This window comes from Notothenia rossii (genome assembly GCF_949606895.1).
Source record: "Notothenia rossii genome assembly, chromosome: 8".
Classification (NCBI taxonomy): Eukaryota; Metazoa; Chordata; class Actinopteri; order Perciformes; family Nototheniidae; genus Notothenia; species Notothenia rossii.
The window spans coordinates 18,099,385-18,120,435 of NC_136906.1; the positions used below are offsets into that span (position 1 = coordinate 18,099,385).

Sequence of the window (21,051 nt, forward strand, 5' to 3'; positions counted from 1 at the left end):
CTCATCCTAAAGAGTCTTGTTCTCCCATCAGCTGGTGGGACAGACCACACTGGGAACTTAGCCAAAGACAGGAAATGACTTTTGAATGTGGGTTATTGACACTCTACATGCAGATATTTTCGGGAACAGCATGAACGGTTGAGTAAAAACTAAAAGAAAACATATATAGTCCTTCTAACTGTGTATGGGAGAAGTGTGACTTTTGCCCTTTGATAATTATCAACCATTCACACATTCCTTTCTCTTGAGCTCAGGGTGAGTATGCACATCCTTGGGGTGTTCCTCGGCTGCTTCCCAGTCATTACCATTGCAAAAATACAAATTAGCGGTCACTGACGGAGAGCAGCTGATCAACCTGGAATACACTATAGGTCAAACAAATGGGTCAATCACTCAAAACAGCCTTCAGTGATTGCAGTATGTGAGAAATAAATCAGCACTTTTTAACATCTAATCTAATCTCTAAATAGTTTGCATAACAAGTGATTCAAATCTAATATCTGTATCTAATAGCCATATACAACAACCCCATGTGCCTTTACTAACTGTGGGTGTCTCTAATTTTGTGTCATTCTCAGCACAAAGAGTGATACTGTGTCCCACATTGTTGCCGTGTTATCTTGTGTATGCTGTTCATCTTGTACAATTAGCTAGGTGTCTCCCTGTATGCACCTTCTAGGACCTTTATTTTAGGATGCAAGAGGATTTTATTTTCTTCAACTTCCTTTGATATGTCTAGGTTTTTCACAAAGGTTTACTAGGCCTCTCACACAGCTTTTTATCATCAGCCATGCCACTTCTAATACCACAAAGAAAAAAGAAAATAGTGTTATGGGTTATTCTGCTAATTGCATTATATATACAGTCTTGACAATATTAATATTTTCTGGACTGATGTCAAAGGTGGGTTGAGACCATAGGTTGAGACCATAGGTAGAGACCAATGCATTCTACATAAATGGTTTCAAGCATTTTAAAATATATGAGCCCATTTAAAAGCACGATTGGTTGTATTACAGTTAATTCTGATGTATTTCTCAGGTTTCTGTTTAATAATAATACTAATGTTTCATTAGTATTCATGACACCGACCCCACCTTTAAGGGGGAAGGAAATTAGACTGAGGCTGTCTGGTGGCCCCATGCTGGCAGCCTGTGTCTTTAAGGAGCCTGTAAAGAGGGCGTGTTCAAACACACTACCGAGGCAGGAGGCATTGTGCTGAGTTATTGGCTTCAGAGCAGCAGCATCGCTTCTGAGGATGCAGTGAGAGCATCAGTAACGTTTCTAAAAATAAAAAAAGAGAGATCTCTCTGTCGATCGGTTCCGTGGATTTCTCCAGTTTGATCCGAGCGGTTTACGTTTGCTTTCGGTTGCTGAACGTGCCCCCTTTGTCAACCTGCTGGGGGCCTGAAAGTGAAGCAGCACCCGGCTTTATGAATGGGGATGCTCGGTAAGTGCATGCGCTTTTATGTTTGTACTTTCACTAACCACATCAAATGTACCTTTTTATTTGTTTATACAGCTCAAATAATATGTATTTAACAGAGCTGCTTTATTTATCGGTTGAGTAGAGCGCACGGTGCGCGAGGCAGCTGATGCTTTTGTGGTCAGCTACTTATTGTTCTCCTGCCATTGACCCACCCCGAATCACAGCTTTATTGTAATGAGAGTGAATGACTAGACTGATAAATGCAAGTGGGCTGTCAAATGGATACTTAAGAAGACTTATTTCTAGTCCATGTAGCAGTTATTTGTGGGTAGAGTCTACCGTGGCCTTTGTGTCTGAAACCCCCTCAACAGTAACATTAATGTCCTTAAAAGCTACCTGAGAATGCTTTGTAGCTATAATTAAAGCATTGGTTTCTTACGTTAGCTTTTCACATTTCACTAAGCTAGAACGCTCTCAAAGGCCTCATATAGACAGAAGTGAGCCTCTAAATACTCGAAACTAGGCCATAAATATATTTGGTGACACTTAGCTTTTAATTCATATTAAGTGTATTAAACGTGTCTTCTTCCCTATACTGACACTACTTGTAAACATATGTTTTTTGTAAACTGAGAATTAGTTTATTTGGCCTTCATGTTTGTTGTTCTTAGTTTACTTGATCAGGTGACTAAAAAACAAAATTTCCCACTGCACACTTTGGCCTGTCAGGCAGTGCACGCATGTCCTGTTTCTCCAGTTCATTACACACATAACCCAAAGCCTGTTTTAGTTGGCAGGGCCTTTCACTTTGCTTAGCAGGGTTTTCAGGATGGCATCTTTTGAGCACATTGACTGGATAATAAGGTGATAGGCCTCAGGTCTGCAGGCCTTGGCCGACATACTGATAAGAGCTCCTCACTCAGCAATTGTTTGAGTAGATAATGTTATCTGATGTCTCTTCTTGTGAGGCCATCTGGGTGGCTTTCTTTGTTTTCACGAGTTAATGTGACATCTGAACCGTCTAATCCCAAACACGCAGAGAGCTTTCGTGAGATGTCAAACATTTCTGCCTGGACGATGATGGATTCAGGTTGATGACACAGCAACAACCCAACCTCCACAGCAAGATTGATGTGTCACAGGGTTAGCAGGTTTAGCTTTTCCCCAGAGCCAAGTGCTTTTGAAATGCCTTTTTGAGAACAGGCGACACATTTCTCAGCCAGCCTGCACAGGTTCTGCTCCAACAACTTTCCTCTGTTCCTTAAATTACAAAGTGTCTAATTGCCTGCAGGAGACATGTGTTTAGCGCCCGAAGGTGAAAGTTATCCTTCCTCCGTGTGGTGATGGACACGGTGCCAACCACTCTGGTATTGGACACAGCACAGTGTAGACAGCTTTTGCTGGCTCACAGCCCAGAACACAACCTGCTCGGGATTCAGTTTACTAACTTGTTTTTTGAGATAATCACTGTCTCAAAATCCTCTTGCGGTGGGGCTGAAGTGCAACTTCAGTGTGTTATTTGTGGCCACTTAGTGTATGGTCCAGCAACCATGTTTGAACATGTCGTAGTTTGTGTGCTCATTTGTGGCAATGTGTGTGTCCTGTCCAGCCCCTTCACATTCCAGGAAATGCCAATATAAACTTTTTTTTTTTTTTTTTTCTGGAATGCCTCTGAGGATGGTGATAGTAAACCACAGGATTATTATAGAGGGCATGACGGTTGCTTTTGAAGGATGTGTAGCATAAGTATCATGTTGGGTGGTTGTCTTTTCTCTTAGGTACTACCTGCCTGCAAATGTTACAGAAAATCCTTAGTGGGAAATGTACCAGCTGTTGAAAATGTACAGTCTCTCAATACATCATTTATGGTGTGACTTGTGACAAAAAGCAACAGTTCAAAGTTTGTGGCCACCTACCTTTTTTATAACCTAGTATTCAAACATCAAATTCCATGGGCGTCTCATATTTCAGTGTCTGAATGCTGTGTTTGTTCCCGTGTCTTTTGTTTAGTGCCATTGTTTTCTGGTCTGTTCCAGCATGCTTTGCTTTGTTTGCTTGGCTGCAGTTGGTACTGTGACCCGGAGGAAATGTTTCTTCTTCTCTGCCATCCTGTTTCATTGTTGTTGGATGTAGTTTATATTAGCATAGCGGTAGACAATGTCACTGCACAAAATGTAATGATGATTTTTGTCACTACCTGAACTGCTTTTGATTTGTGTTAATCCAATAATTGTATATTAAACCTTGAAAGGTATCCACTTAACAGTACACTTATTATCCACTCAGAGACAGCCACAATGCAAAAGTCAAGTGGAAACTTGTACTAAAAAAACAAACACCTAAGAGCCCTCCACTTTTTGTTAGCAGCTTCTTTGGCGTACTTTCAGTATGTGCATTTTGTTGCTTTTCTGTTGTCTGACACCTATAGTTATATCGCACTTTAAAGCAAGATTCTCTGCATCCCATAATTCTCTGCATTCTTTCCATAGAGAAGCAAAGGTTTCCACTCGAGCGTTTCAAATTGTAACTTCACTACTTAATAGACACCTGGTTGGTCGGTGACAGTCTGTCCTGGGTGACGATAGGGACACCTGGGCCTGAGGTCGAATCTGTCATCGTCTGTGACTCAGCTTCAATATCTGCTGTAGAGTTAAGATCCGGTGTGTTCAGCATCAGGTCAATAAAGTTGAGGCGCTCCATGATATGATGTATGTTCCATTTAGTTGTTGAACACACATTCCCAGCACTAGCCAACAGCACTGAAGGTTATTACAATTGCGTGTTAATGGAGATATGAGCTGTGTTTGTTTGGTTAGCCCGTCAGTAATACTGCATGATGGAGGACATGGAGGCCTTGTTTACGCTATGAGTGGCCAGGAAGGGCAGGGTGAGTATATTTCCGGAGAGATCGGAGGGTTTGCCGCCTCATTTTCTCCCTTTCCTTCCTGTGGACGTACCCCATGCTAACACATTTTTCTGTCATATTAAGCTGTGTTGTACCGGTCTAATCTGTACTTTTGAAAAGCATGCTGCTGTGTCGAGGTTAGTGGTGTTAAGCCACTTATCTCAGTGGTAATTTTGTCAGATTGGTGCAATTCTGTGAATACCCATTTTAAAAGTGCTCGGACGTGTTTTGTAGTGACGGGGGGCAATTACTAATGACCTGGAGCAAGATGTTAACCTTACAGGCTCAGCTGGATGAGAATAATAAAGCTATAGGAAGGTTTTTAGCCATGTGTTATTGCCAAATACATTCAAAACTAGAAGGGCACTCAGAGAGCATAGACACCGCCAAGGCCGTTCCCATAAATAGTAAATTCACTACATTTATAGAAAATGCTTTTGTAGTCTATCCGACCACTACAAAGCGCTTTTACAACAAAAGGCAGCATTCACCTATTCACACACATTTGTACTAGGTGCCACCTGCTCATCAGGAAAGATTACCATCTACAAGCACTCGCATATCAAGGGGTCAAGGGGTCAAACTACGGATGTTCCATTGGTGGACAACAACGCTGCCTGCTGGGCCGTCCAATAAACAAAATATAATACATAAACCCAGATTCAGATTAAACGCTTTTTTCATTCTACTAACAAACAGACTAAGAAAACCAAACTGAAACATAACTTCCTCCAAAGTAATAATATTAAGTGTTTATTTTCTTGTCAATATTGCCAACGTCAACTTCCTCTCTGCTCATTCTCTCTGATTATGTTGAGATATTAACTTCTGGATTGGAAGCCTCCACTTGTATTCAGATGCCACGCCCAGTACACAGATGACGTTGATGTCGAGCCATGCTGGCTGCCATTTCAGTCCCATGTTTGGGGACTTTAGTTCTGATCAGAGACGACAGCACACAGGGAATGGACGATAGTGTTTGTGTAGAAAAAGGCATTGTAAATTTAGGAAAATGATGTGTAGCAGTTTTTTTTTACACCACAACAGAACACTTTACATTCGTCAAGGCACTGATATTGAGTATGGCATTCTTGTCTGTCATCCGCTCTTTGTGTCTGTAATAAAAGCTGTCAGTTTCACCAAAGCTAAGGATGGACAGAAAGAGATGCAGTGTTTCGTCTGTAGGCTGTGTCAGCTGAAACTGTAAAGGAGACGAGTCCTCTCCTCTTCAGTTTCTCAGGTCGGCTAGTACACATTTGAGCTAAACTGCTTAAGGTGTAATCATTGCCAGGAACCCTTTCATCAGTTGTTGGCTCTTTTGAAAGTGTCATCATGCGTCCCTTTTCTTCTTTCTTTCTTTCTTTCTTTCTTTTTTAACTCTTCTGACCTGCTCTTAAAGATAGAATTGTATAGTTAACCTATTGATAATTTTAGCTTCAGATCCAACACGGATTATATAAAACTGTTGAGTTCGTATGAGTTTGATCTTTTAGCTCAAGTTGCTTACCTCAAATGCTTTACTCACTGGTCTAAGGATAGCAACAGATGTAGTTCTCATTGATATGAATGCTAATTCAAAAATCCTAGGGACACTTTTATTAGCAGGGAAGCTCTAAAAATCTGTTGTGCTTTGATCCTTGCAAAGCAGAGTCTCCTGCTGGGTGATGTGTTCCATTAGCATATCAGACTGCTTCACACTAGCTTGCCAGGTATTATTAGGGAGGGCAAAAACACCGATATGTGAGCTTTTTGCCGTCTGTGTTTGAGAAATACACACATGGGCTTCTTCATTCTATCTGCAAGTAATATATTGGTTTTTATTTAATCTTCTTATAATTAAGGATGAATCTTTCCTTCCTTATTTGATTATATTTCTATCTAGGGCTGCAACCAAAACTTAAATTCATTATTGATGTCTCTGTCAGTTATCGAGTCAATTAATTGTTGAGTTTAAAAAAAAAAAAAAAAATTAACTTCTTCCTAGAGCCTTCTGTGGTGTTTCAAATGTCTTATTTTGTTGGATAAAAAAAAAATTCCCCAAATATTCAGTTTTAAAATTCATTATCCTCTCATACAAACTGGAAAAAACATTTTGATATTTTTGCTTTAAAATGTTGTAAATATTTGATTTGATACATTTATTTTTTAACTGGATTTAAGATTGGTATAAAATATTTGACCACAAAAAAACCCAAAGCCAACACCTCTAGGCTAAGGGTGGTCTGAATTTCAAAATGTTACAGATTTTAGATTTGCCTTGCTCTTTAGACCACGGAGGATTTACACTTTGATCAAAATGAGCCCTTGGCTCCCTTGCTGTGTTGGAAGTCCATGGTGGAGAGAGCCAGGGAAATGGGTTGGCGGGGCACGATGCCACTTTTCAGATAGCCTATAGGTCAACGACTTGATATGAATCAAAACATAGCAAGCAAATGGTATGCCATCTAGAATTCCCTAAAGTGCACCGTTTAAGCAACAGCTAAATCTGGCTTTTATGCAAGCAATAAAGCTTTATTTGTAATGTTTACTCTCATTGCTTTGTTTACCTCGGAGGGCAGCATCAGCTTTATGTCTCTTGTTCCTGGTCTGGATGATTCAGAGATAATGTGATTTCCACTGTTTGTCCTTGGGCTGCTCCTTTTCTAAATGAGACATTCAGCCGCACTAACTGAGTTGCATGGCAGATACCTATCTTCTACAGGCCATTTGTCAACTTAATTACTGGAACATGTGTGTGCGTATGTGTGCTGGCCAATTACTGAACAGTAACTCTTGATTGTGTTGCTCTTAAACATATGGGAATGAACGAAGGTGTAATGAACAAATGCTAAGGCCATCAGTGTTTTACATGCAGAGCAGTTTAAGAAGTTAGTGAGACGGATCCTCTTCAACCGATTTGGCTGCATGTGGACTCCAACCCCCCCAATGTCTTTTCACCCTCAGGTCATGTGGTTGTCCATCCAGGTCAGTGACTTTAAAGGAGGCAGACACAAAGCCCCCATCGCTGTAGCAGCACCCCCCCCCCCCCCCCCCCCCCCCCAGACTGTAGAATACACACTGAATAAGTTAAGCACAAAGAAGATGAATCAATACTCAATTAGGGAGACAGTCCATTAGTGGTGTTGGAGTGTATGTCTGAGTGACCTCTTTTGAGGGTGTGAGAGAATTGACAGGAAACTAACATTTGTCTTAAACACAAAGTATCCAGGTTAAACAACAGTCTGGTGTCGCGCATATCAATTCAATCTTCTGACGAGGTGTGCTGTTAGCTAAGCTGTACAACTTTAATTGATGCATGTAGACGGTAGAAGAGATTTTGTGTCATGGCTTAAGCTTGGTATTTTCACTTCCTGTGATGTAGCATTTCTCTGAAGTGTTTATAAATGACTGCAGCATTTCCCTTGAGATCCAAAACCCAGGTTGCCGTCTGATTTAGTGCTGCCTCTTTTCACCCCCCTCAGTAAAAGAACCCATTTCTGCGTAACTCCTTCTCGCGTTATATCTGTGCTTTCCCTCTGAAGAAGTGGGTGATTGTATTTTATCTTCCCACAAAGTAGCAGCTATAACTGTATGATAGATATATATATATATATATATATATATATATAAGCAGCTTTAGAACCCTCCTTAGACCCTGGCTAGGTATTTATATTGATAATTGAGTTATGTGATCTATAAAAAGAGCTAACATTACATTTCCCATGACATAAATACATTTGGGGGAAATGGGTTGGAATATCATTTACTTGAACAGATGTGAAAAGTTGAGAGAAGTGAGGCAGCATTGGCGATGGTTTGGAATCGTTCCCAGTGTGCTCAAGTTTATCACAGTGTGTAGACATTCATGCACGGCAGCTTTTTACTCAGAAGTTGAGAAATACCACATCCACACACCAAGACTGCTCAGATTCATTTGTCATCCAAAGGGCTCAAGGTCTGTAGGTCAGTGTGGAGTGTGTTTAAACGTTTTGCTGTCAAAATGAGAAGATGCAGATGTGCCCCTTAGCTCTTCCTGTCTGTTTCTGTCCCACATTCTCTGTCTCCACTGGGTCTTCTGCTGCAGCCAGACCTTCAGTGTTGTGAAAGTCTGTTTATAAAGTCAATCCTCCCGCTGTGACCCCGTAGTTCCCACGCTAACTGCTGCCTTCTCAGGCCCCTTTTTCACTTTTTCGTTCACATGTACGCTCACACGTGCATGCACACACACTTTCACAAAGATTCACAAAGCTATGCAGGCTGTGTATCAGATAGATGCTGCTGCTAAAGGCCTGTGCCTGGTTTAGATTTAGCTGATGAACGTTCTGTCTGGTGGTCTGTAACACATGTCCCATGTCCCTGCAATGGGCACTGTTAAAGCTTTCCAGCCTGATCCTGGCCCAAGGGAGTGAGATGTGAGAGTCGGGCTTTCACCGTCATCCTTCGTTTAATCTGCTGGTTGTTTGTGCTTGCCTGTGTATGCCACCCAGAAGCTAACTAGCCAGAAAAAAATGTTGTTTGTTGGCTTGGTGTGAAATATTTCCCTCATTATTCCCCTAAAAACAAATCGGTACAAACAGCTTCAATAATAAACATGTTTCTTCATCTTGTTTGTGTGTTTTGGCACAACCGTTTGAGTTCATGGAAAGCTTTCACATGGTGAGTCAAAAACGCTGTTATCTCAAATGTATATGTTTCTCTAACTATAGATACATTTATTTCCTTGCCCAACGTAGTGTAACATTTATATTTTTTTATGAATTCCCCTTTTCACTTCTACAAATATATATACAACATGGATGAATGAGTGAAAACATAGCAGACATCCCATTCAAAGGGTGTATTGTACGAGCTCTGGGTTGACACAGAAGGAGGCCATGTGTTGCATGCTTGCATGAAGCCTCAAGCCTTCCGCAGCCCCTGACAGGAAACACCCTGCTTGCAGGAGGGTGTTTCCATGGTAACCAAAGCAGGTGAGGGCATTAACAGGAAGAAGAGTTCGCTCAGCTGGCAAAGACGGGGTTTGGGTGGGGGGGTGGAGACTGAAGAACGAGGTCAGCGCACTTAAAAGCCTGTCACATTAAACACACTAAATCTCCAAACGGCTCTACTACCAAAAACAACTCTCGACTTAAATATATTTTGAAAGCTTGTCTGTGAGAAATCCAAAGCCAAGGTTAAGGTGCTGACTTTTCATGATATTCCTGCGTGAGCAAACAGAAAAATGCACTGTGTGCGAGCCAGAGAGGTGCACTGCAGTGCCGATAGCAAGGTAAGCGCTTTCTTTAGGCCTGCTTGCGGTAACCATGGAGACTTTCTACTCACAAATGATATGCATGTGTGTCTGATGTCTGTCAGTAGAAACGGCTTGCACCTAATTTTTGCAGACCACCATGACAGTGCTCTTTGTGTGTGTGTTTTATGAGCTGGGGATTTATAGCTAATTAGACTTCCTGCTCCTGTCCTCCAGTGCAGCACCTGCAGAAACGGCAGACTGCTGTCAGCCTGCGGTGAGGCTTCTCTGTCTACTCTCCGCTGCATGTTTCAATAATGCAGGGGCACGGTTTCTATCAGCTGTCAGTAAGCTAGCTTCATAGGCTTATACACCATTGTCTTGGAAGAAGAAAATGGCTAGGGACTCATGTCTCTGATCACAATTTCATCTTCCTTTTGTCAAACAATGACGAATGTTGAATAACATATTCGATTGTGAGGCGTATATTTCTTATTGTATAATTTACTTTATCTGTGACTGCAAGATTAGCTTTTAGTCATACTTTTATTGCCAAAGTTGAGCTTCGCACCAGAAAAATCCCTGGCAGCCCTCAGCTATCCTTTTCTGATCCATCTTGGTCTGTGGTTGGTGTTTTGCTCAATCATAATGCAGGCAAAGCATAATCCTGTGGTGCTCCTGATGTCTTTTTCCGAGTGCATTTCAGAGGTCATCTCACAGAGAGTGCTGCTTATCATTATGGACTTGCATAATTGGTAGCTTCAGCTCTTGAATTAGTGGAACATGAGATTCTTAGAAATGTTTATATTTACTTGATGGGATTAAAACGCTTGGTGTGAATATTCTATACAATGTTATGTTGATGATTTTTTATTAGTATACATGTAAGGTTACCCATATTTATTTTTTTAAATATATGTTTCTTCTTAATATTCTTAAATATTTTTGTCATGCAGTTGCTACTGAACAGCATGTCCCCCTTTTTTAATTGTGCATAACATTTTGGCAGATGTGTTTACTTCAAATGTCTTTTTTTTGTTTAGAATTAAGGACACATTTATTTTTGATACAATTAGCACATTTAATAAATTATATTCTAATTTTTCAGGTTCCCACGCTGACTGCAATTGAGAAGAGTCAACTATCAGCCCAACGTCTCTCATAAGGACTATATCAAAGACTTGGAAGCTTTTTTTCTGACTCCAAAAACAAAACTAATCAGTCACCATGCCGATCCTCAAACAGCTGGTGTCTGGCACCTCCCAGACCAAGCGTCGCATGGACCTGACCCGGGAGATGATCAGTGCCCCGCTGGGAGACTTCCGCCACACCATGCATGTGGGCCGCAGTGGCGATGCGTTCGGAGACACCTCGTTCCTCAGCACCCGCTCAGGAGAACCCCCCCCTGAGAGCAGTTCCCTGCCCCGCTCCCCCCGGCCCAGCCTCCTGTCTCGCACCTTCAGGAGTAGCAAGCGCTCCCAATCTGTAAACAGGGTCGACCAGCAGAGGGACATCCTGGACACTCCTGGAGGGTCACCCACTTATGTGAAGAACGCCATGTCTCTGCCCTTTCTCAACGATGAGGACAGAGGGGACAGTTTGGTGGCAAAGAGTTTGTCCTCAAGTCCTATTAAGCATTACGGGGAGGGGGACGTGAGGGGCGGAGCTGCAGCTTCTCACTTTCTTGAGCTGGAAGAGAAAAGCTTCGGGGAGCTGACTGAGCTACCAGAGAGCCCCTACCACTACAGCGGTGGAATGAAGCACGCTGAGTCGGTGATGTCTTTCCATCTGGACCTGGGACCCTCCATGCTGGGGGACATCCTCGGGGTGATGGAGAAGGAGGATGACGATCTAGGCTACGAGGAAGGCAAGAGCAGCGAGGGCCGTGCCTCACCGCATCTCAGCATCCACGGTGAGGAGGAAGATAGCGCGGTGGGAGAGAAAGATGGGGAAGCAGAGGAGGAGATGGAGGAAGAGGAAATGAAGCAGCAGGCCTCTCTGCAACCAGCCAGCTCTGTAGATCTAGGGCCCGAGCATGGAGGCCCCTACACCCCAGAGTACACCCCCGAAACTCGGCCCAAACACTTGCAGCATCTGGACAACTGCTCCATGTCCAGCTCTGGCTCTGCGGCCCTGGATGAGAAACCAAACAGCCAGACGTACGCCTCAGGAGATACAGACAGCGCCACCTTCAGTGCCCCGCCAGAGGAGGAGAGCAACTTCTCATCTTTCATGGAGGATGAGGACGATGAGATCCGCTTGTGAGATTGAAGTCCACTGAAAAAAAATAAGAACACGGCTCTGGAAGAGGTTTATGTGAAACTAGCAAGTCCTTTGACAGTGTGGATTTGCACTTGAACAGAAATAAGACACTTTCGTCTGAAGGGTGCTGTGGGAATGGGACTGTGAAAAAGAGGGAGAACTGTTACTTTGTAAGTCCGCAAGGAGAGAGTGACTGCTCCTTTTGAAAGAGCCCATCTGTCAGAGAGCCTTACCCTCCACTGTCAATCCGTCTCTACCTTTTGAACACTGAGGGAACTGACATGGAAGAACAGCCACTCTGAATGGAACATTCCAGAAGTAAGCAGGGAGTGAAAGGAGTTGGAAAGCAACTTTTGGGGAAAACACTTTCCATAACTAAAGCTCAGCTCATGCCTTCTGTCTCTTCCCTCATGTGCTTTTCAAATTTGGTTTGTCTCTCCTCTTCTTCTTCTTCATGTTGTTGTGTTTTTTCTCTCACTGACTGTGGGACATCATGAGGCCTGAGCTGAACAGAAGGCCTCTGTCACCACAGGATTACTGCTGGTGATCTTGTCACAATAAAGTGGGCTGTGTTTATCACTGGAGTGTGAAGCCCTGCCTTGAGCCCCTTTCATCTGAAAATATTATAGTAAAGTGCCATCGAGCTTTTTTCCCTTATGTAACTCGGGGTCCTTGTGACACTGCTCAAAGGCTGCTGTAAAGCTGGACCACAAAGACCAGACCCCAAATGATCTTCTGTTTTTAATTCACAGGCTTAGCCTCGGTGTAATTAAAGAAAAGCAGGGTTATAACTGAATTTAGATACATTGGCCTATGAACTATAAAGAATTGTGTTACTACAGGAAGCCAAAGGTGTGAAGAGGGATTTTACACTTTGTTGTCCCTTTTCCACTGAGCAGATTCTATCCTGAAGACATCATAATTATGATGTTATAGTTTTCTGATAACTGACACAAATTAGCTTCCTCCTTCTGACTAATGTTTCCTTTCAAGTTGAAACTGAAAAGAGTTTAGTAACCACTTCCTTCCTTGTTTTCATGCGTCCATGCAGCTACAGTGGTTCAACTGAATTGTCTAAATGAGCTTGATTAGTTCAGCGGCTGCCTTACTGATCCACTACTACTGATGGATTTAAGGTTTGTTTAAAATCAGTGCATCAGGCACAATTTAACCAGACACTACTAGTATTTGGTGTTTGTTTTATCCTTGAAAAAAATGCTTTGTTATTTACGTTTATATGTGGATAAAAAGGAAAGACACAGCTAGCAATAGATGCAAGGGCATATAAAAAAACTCTATTTTTATGCAAGTTGCATAGTCATTGCAGCTTGACTGTATCTCTTGCGTCATTAAAAGCCACGGCCAGAAGTATCGAGGCTCAGTTGCACTGATTGATTTCACTGCCTTAACTGAAACTGACAGATGTGCCAAATCCCAATTTTCTAGCCAAAAATAATTTTACTTGTGAAGCCCACTTTTGGGAGATCCTGTCAAATCTTTCTGTCTTTCCTTCTCTATGTGGGTAATCACTGTGGACATTTAAGTGGAAGGCAGAGCTCATAGATTGAAAAAATAAAGATGCGTTCCTGGTTGTGTCGAATCATGAAGGGGAACGAGTCAAATAAAAAATTTGTATAACTGGATATTTATATTTCCAATCACTCAAACACTACATAATATATTCAGGTCATTTCTAGGGTTAACAACCTTGTGCGAATGGGGTGTTGTCTGTGTTGCCCTCTCTGTGTAATGTGTATTATGCCTTCCTTTTGTTTGTTACCTGTTTCTTCTGTGTTATCGAAAATAACCTATATTTTTCAATAAAAGAAATCCTGAACGTCTTTCTTTTCTTGCCACTTCTTTTATAACCAATGTGTCTCAGTGAATCGGAACATAATACAGTTGAAGTGCTACTCATTCAGCAACGTTAACAAAGGAATTCCTTGACTGCCTTCGCCATTTCCTGCTACTATTCGTTGATTCCCCCAGCAGAGGAAGGAAGGAAGCAATCGAAGCCTAGTTGGAAGTGTCTCTGAAGTATTGGCTATACAGGCTGAGAAGCTGTGATGACTCATGAGTAAATGTGTGTGTGTGTGTGAAATTTAAGTTCAGAGCACATCTGACTGATATCTTCATGGAGCATGGCTACATCAAAGCAGACAATGGAAAGGTGAATTGAGAATGGAGAATATTTTTCATATACAGTGAGGATGGGTGATCCTTCTCTCCATGCTGATTGGAGGACGGAATAGTCTGGCTGTCAGGTAAGATCCCACTTATCATCCCAGACTTAAAACTGTTCTGTCACTTTTGATTTTACTTTTCGCTTTTCACATGCTAGTAAAACCCCTCACGGTAAGGTCAAAGACCAAGCGCTCTGTTTTGTTAACACTCGCTGCAGACGGTTCAATCTCTCACCCCTGCACCATCCCTCCACATTAAAACTGCTTGCTGCAAACACAGCCTCATTCTTCTTTGGTGTCCTTTTTTTCAATTCAATCTTTCATCTCCACTTCAGGGGATCTTTAATCTCCTTCCACTTTCAGTTTTTCACAGTCACATTACACCATCGTCCAATCTGCCAGGAGCCAAGAAAAAGTCATTATTCTTACACTTGTGGTAAAAACAGGCCATTTATATTGATTGCTGTGGTCAATACAAACCAGTGGGGCTATTGATCCTACTTTTCTCTGTCTGAATGAAGTCATTATTCTTTTTAGAGTTTTTTTCCTGTGTCTTTGAGAGGGAAAGACTTAATTCTAACTAGTCACCACTTTTGTGTTGGTTTCGAAAACTCTTGTTTTTTTTAAATCACCCCTTTAACTGAATTATTCATCTTGTGTTGATGATCCAACATCCAGGCTGTTACTCACTTTGTCTAAATCTTGTTATCTACTGCCACCTAGTGGTTGTATAAGACTCACATCTGGTGATGGGTGTGTCACTGAAATGGCTGTTAGACTGGATTTGTAAATTAATCTTCCCTCTCACATTTTCTATTATCTTGCATTCCAAAAGATCTTTAGAAAAAAAGTTGTTTTAAATTTTATTTGAAAAATGTTTCAGTGCTATGCCCACATTTCAGTGTCTACATAAAAACTCATCAATAAAACTGAAACATTTGATTATTTGTGGCAAGAGACACGGTGTGAACACAACTGTTGACATTGCCCTCCACATTTAAACTTGATACCGGAGACAGCAGATTTGTTCAGGAGGCTCAGCTCCCCCCTCCCCCTATAGAAAGTCATTGTAACTGGATTCTGCCTTGCAGCTGTTTCTCCCTCTCAAACACGCTGGATGTAGTTTCTCATCTGCTTCAGAGGCTGTCAAATGTCATTTCCCTTTGGTTTCCAAATCACTTTGAAAATCATATTTTCTAACTCGAGCCGCCAATGGGAGGCGCTCATTGCCTTTAGGTTTATTAGTCAGAATCCCCTGCCTGGACCCACAACCTTTTCCGCCAAATTCCATCAGCAGACTTGCAGCTCCTCCAGGAGGCCGACGGCATGCTGAAATCTGGAAAGTATTAAACAACCTGCTGGTATAGGGGACTGGGGAAGGGTAGGTGGTAGGGGGGTGGATGAAGGAGGGAGAGAGGGGAAGTAAAAAGTGGGGGATGGGGGAGAAAAGGAACAGAATACAAAATTGTTCATACACCCACCGCCCTTTGCCTGGCTCCGTGCCCTTTCCCCTCCCTCCCTCTCTCTCTCTCTCTCTCACACACACACACACACACACACACTAGACTAGCGTGTGAGCTTCCCCCCCAAAAATCCAGACCACTCCCCAAGCAGTTCCAGCTTTTTTCTTTAATGTTTGCAGCAGTATTTTGCTTTTCTCTTTTTTTTTTTTAAAGGGTCATAAACAAACATGCATTTCTGCTGTTGAGTTCTGCAATGGGAAGAAGAGGAGGGAAGTGTGTGTGTGAGTGTGAGGAGTTGTTTTGCTGGCACAGAACTGGAGAGCGAGTGCCATGGTCCATAGCCCCCAACTGTGTGTTTGTGGTTGGAAGTGAGATTGAAAAAAACTGGATGGCGTCCAGACATAGACATTTTCCCATGCTTTGATACACATATCTTTGACCAAATGTATGCACACATCTGGGAGGGCAAACTGTACCCCAGTGAGAAGACCCGCCCATAACAAGATGTATAGAATCCAAACTGTGCCAAGTTACCTTTTTAAGAATGGGAAACAATTTATCTTGCAGGGAGTAAGACCTGTCAGTGCCTTCATTTATGTTTTTATTTAAGAGGAAAGACGTTTGACATTGATGACCATCGTGTATCGGTGCTAGTTGCTCTGTAAAGACTTCTCTCCTTGGCTGTCTTTTTATTGATTACATCTCAGCACTTATTGACAGAGTAATTAATCTTTGCCTTTTTTTAAATGCTCTACCTTAACTTAAGTCGGCCAAGTAACCAAACAAATGTTATCATTAGATTTTCCCTTTTTGTTTTGTCAAAGACAGGCAGAGGTATTCCTCTAGCAGTGCAGCACTACGGATATTGGTGTTAACAGGAGCAGCGAACATAAACATTCCAGTACCGAGTGTTGACCTCTTGACCTCTAAACCCTGGAACTGCAGGGCTGGCAGCGGGAGACCACACACACATGGTGGGAGGAGGAGCGGGAAGGATGCAAAACGTCTCCGGTGTCCTCTCCTTAAAGAGCTTCAGATGCCTGTGCTGAACTGTGAAAAATTAGCCTATCCTCCTAGAATTAGGGCAGTCTTCCCCAGACAGAGATTGTTGCAGGTATGTCAGAATGTGGGAATGGCTTACTCAGATGGAGAAGTTATTCTGAGGGAAACAGCTCCTGTATTTCATATCCCTTAAGTTGTTGAGTGCTCTTTTTTTAATATAGAGATTGTGTCATAGCCTCTTTGGGCTGGACTTGTTTAAATATTTCTGTCCTACAACCACAATTGCTAAATCTGCCTTCAGCTCAGCAGGCTGAAACCATGTCTTCATTAAAGTTGTTTTGTTCATTTTGCCATGAACCAACAAACATCCTCTTTCCTTACAAAGTAATGATTTCAAAATGTACTCTGCGATTACAAAATCAACTTTCACTTTGATTCTGCATCGAGCACGTAGCACTAAAATCTGAACATGGAGGAGTCATTTTAACCATAAGCAGAGACAATGATTCATCCCTTCATTTTCCATTCTTCCCTTCTGTCTGTGCAGTGCTCTGCTAACCCTGTCTCACTCCGCTGAAAAGAAGAACGGTTCCATCAGCCATGTGGATCCCCAGGAGGTCTGGCCTGGCCTGCACTCAGCCATGACCACATCGTATGGGGCTGGGGGCTCTGCTGCGCTCTACTCCCCGAAGTCTGCCAGGGGCCGCTTCCCTTCCAAGGCATGTCCACGGCTGGCTGAAACTGAAGGACGGTGAGCACTCTATATTCCCACACACATGTTAAACTTCTCCACACACCCACACCTATAATGTGCTGTGAAACCAATACTTTCACACACTTCGTTTTTATCCAATTGTTGATTAAATACAATTTCAAACATCAAGGTTACCTTGGTTGGTGATTGGCTAATGGTTACACAGGCAAAAAAATCGTTATGACATCATAAAGTGGCCAACATCTGATCAGATCATTTTCAGACAGGTTTTTATATAAATGGATCAGGACAAAAAGTGAGCAAATCTTTTTTCCTGAAACTTCCAGAATCTCTTTACACAGAGGTGTAACACATGTTTATGTATAAAAGACATGAAAAAGTGGATGTTGCATGATAGGGAACCTGTAGAGGATTTGAAAATGTCACACAGTTTGTTTCCGTCCATCCCTGAAATGTACCAGTGAACCCAGGATTGATAAAAAGAGGTTTAAGATGTTGATCACACAGTGGGGCTACATCCTTGCCAACATAGATTTGGCGCCGTCTCAACAGAGGCTGTATGTCCACACAATGCCCTCCTTGTTTAATAGTAGACATGGCATGCCAACTGTGAAGCAAAATACTCTGAAGCTGACCAGGAAGTGAGGGATCAAAAAGTGTCAGTTCATATAGGCCCGCTTTAAACTTTGACCTTCCAGTCCTTCTACAACTTAATCCTCCGTCTATCCCTGACATAATGAGTGATACCAGTGTCACCCATTCACTGCAGAGGCAGAAAGAACTGAAGGACAACCTAACAGATTGATGCCTGATGATAAACAGGAAATACGTGGATTCTTTTGTCCAACTTACTTTCTCTTTAGCGTCTCTTTTCTTCAGCAATCCAAAGTTATTTTTCAATATGTTTTAGCCTTGCATGTAGAAAGTAAATGAACTAAACTAATTTCACATTTAAGTTATTTTACATAGTTAAAAAATACTTTAATTGAAAGTGTTAGTGGGCGGATATTAGATTGGGAGTTGAAAGCTTCTTGCTCTTATACGCAAATGACAAAGAGGACACCAAGTTATGCAACCCGATAGCAATGACATCACCTCAAAATACTTCTGACTGTTCCTCCTTCACTGACTTCATACTTGGTTGGGTGTGATGAGGGGCTGTGTTCAGGCCTCTGAGCATTCCTCTGTTAGTTTTATAAAACACAGTCTCCCCTGTTCACATGAGCTTAACCTCAGTGATTTCATAGTGCACCCGTTAATATCAGCTCTGGCAGAGCCAATCAGACGGACTTTCCATTACAGTCTATCACCTTCCTGTTTTCAACTTCATACGCAACCTCCACTCGTGGAAGCACACCAGTAGTTTAAAGGCGCATTCAATTCCCTCAAATCTCAATAGCATCATAAATCAGGGTGTGTGTGAGAAGATAGAAAACAACACTAGGGAAAGGAATCCCAGCGCTGTGGAGAGATGACTTTAAAACACAGTGTACTGGGTGTTGGTCCTCTGCTTAACAACTTCGTCATTCAGTTAATGCTCCCCTCCCTCTGGCCATGGTTCCCTCTGGACTGAGCTGGAGAGGAGAGGGGGAAAAGTCCGGCCGATGCTGGCGCTCTTCGTCGTCCTGCTGGCCAGGCTCTGTCTCTCCTCCTCCTCCTCCCTCTTTTGTAATCACAGCCAGCAGACCATAAACAGATGTATTGAGTGTGCATGTTTGTCTGTTGGCTTGGGTTGAGTTGTGTTTATTTTATTGTCTTTGATTATTCAAAGATTGAATTAGGCTGGGTTTACATTTCGCTTCAGTGAAACAATCAAGCAATGATGTACTGAGACAAGAGTGATTTATAAAAAAGTGAGTTCTGAAAGAAAATTCAGAATGGGCATTGTATACAAGCTGCAATAGTAGGCCAAACATTAGCATTTGACATGTTGCTGCTCCATTCTGAATAACAGAAGTAGAAGATAGGAGTGTCCAGCACTGGTGATCTTTTATAGAGTCGCTGTCCTGCAAGCATGTGTGCTTTAATTCTAAATGTTCGATCAAATACTTGATTATAACCAGTGTCAAATACAGCACAGAACAATTATTTTATCTGTTAAACAACCTTAAAGTTCTCGTATCTGTCATGAGACATTTTTCTTTCTGCGTGGATTCAGGCTTGAAATCGAAATCTATCTGCAGTGTTTATTTTGAATAGAAAACGATCAAAGTGATGCTTTGCATGTGATGTCTAGGCGTGTCTGGCTCTGAGTTCGGAAGAGCATGAGGCCATCTCCTAGCTTTCCTGGATCAGACAATTGCCTTTTGGCAGTGTACCTAGCAAGGTAAAGCCTGGTTAAAGCCCCCTCCACCCTTTCCATCTGTAGCTGTTTACTTTGAGTGACAGCTCACTGTGATGCTGAAAGAGTCATAGAAAGTTGTAGCAGATTCATTTCAAGCAAAGCACTGCCTCATTCACACCACAATCTCCTGAAAAACGTCATGTTGACAGCAAAAACCTCAAGCTTTATGGCAGGGGGCGTGAATGTGTGTGAGTGTAGAGGAATGCAAGAGTGCTTACGTGGATATTTGACTGACTTGGTGAGCAAGAGTGAGGTCGGACAAAATGTGAATCAGAGCTGGGTGGAACAAATGGAGAGGGAATGGATAAGTAATCATGCAAATCAGGATTTTTTTTGTTCTCAATTCTCCCGGTGCATGCTCCAGCTGTGCTGCTGCTTTGGGCCGGTCAGGAAGTGTTGGAAGGGGAGTGTGTGGGGTGGAGGCAGGGTGAGGTCACCGTGCTGATGGCCCCCGGGATGGGAGGAGAGAGGAGATACACTCAACCCACTGTCCCTGCTCAATCTATTCATTCTTATTCTTATTGTGAACTGAGCCCTTCATCAGCAACATATGGTATACCCCAGCACTGCATCTGGAAAACAGCACAGTGCTGCCATTTTGAACTCTATCAAATACTGACCCCCTCTTTCACATGTGTGCCCATACACACACAGACGTGCACAGTGAGAGCGAGTTACCCACAGAGCTGTAGGCATGTTTAGAGACCACTGTGTGAGTGCCGGCCCCCGCGTGCTTGGGATGCCTTGGGTGTGACCAGGGTGGCCTGCAATCTGTGTATGAGAGAGTGTGTGTGAGTGGGTGTGTTATGGTTGCTCCAGCTGCCTGTCGTCTGCAGCTTGTCCCTTCGTTCTTACTAAAGAAATATAGCCAGCCAGACAGTGACTAAAGCACACACACACACACACACTCTCTCTTTCACACACACACGGACCTTCACACACATTGAGGAAAGGCTACTCAATGGAAAGTACTGCTGATAGAATTTGGAATTTCCTGGTCACCAGCAAGTTTCATTGGCAATAAGGCGCTGGTCATTCGTCAGGGCTTGACTGTGGCACCGAGAATAATTTCTAAGTGGGTGAACCACAGAAAGTCAAATTCAATAACGAAACCGAAAGAGTTGGCATCAAGCCATCCTATCTCAGTCACACAGATCCTTGGATATGATGGCGAGAGGCGAAAAGGTTTTACCGTAACCACAGAATTTCCAGTTCTCTGTAAAGTTTCCAGTTATCCATTGTGCAACAATTGCACTGTAGTTAAGTCTGGTGATTCTCAGGACTTGGCCAGCGCCCTGCTCCCTCCTCCCACAACCACGTGTGTAGTTCTGACTGACTGGAGATCTACAAACCTAACCATGACCTCAGAGAATTAAATATTCTCCACGGAAAACCCCCACATCCCCAAAGTGGCATTTTAGGTTGTCAGCTGTATTGTGATTGAGTGTGTCGTTTCTGTGTGTGTAAAAGAGAAACAAGGAGAGGGCTTACTTTTGTGGCTTTACTGTTTTCCATGAGCATGCATTTTCAACTTATGCC

General features: G+C 42.6%; 1 protein-coding gene across 1 annotated transcript; it reads left to right on the top strand.

Annotated features, from left to right (window-relative positions):
* Positions 1–1,172: 1,172 nt before the first annotated feature.
* On the top strand, positions 1,173–13,646 carry cdc42ep4a (CDC42 effector protein (Rho GTPase binding) 4a). The gene is made up of 2 exons (XM_079642922.1): positions 1,173–1,450; positions 10,652–13,646. Exon 2 carries the CDS (start codon positions 10,771–10,773, stop codon positions 11,806–11,808), a length of 1,038 nt encoding a protein of 345 aa, XP_079499048.1. The 5' UTR covers positions 1,173–1,450; positions 10,652–10,770; the 3' UTR covers positions 11,809–13,646.
* The last annotated feature ends 7,405 nt before the right edge of the window (positions 13,647–21,051 follow it).

What these genes read in the sequence shown, in the direction of transcription:
- cdc42ep4a (XM_079642922.1), top strand. Translation starts at nt 10,771, where the DNA reads ATGCCGATCCTCAAACAGCTGGTGTCTGGCACCTCCCAGACCAAGCGT.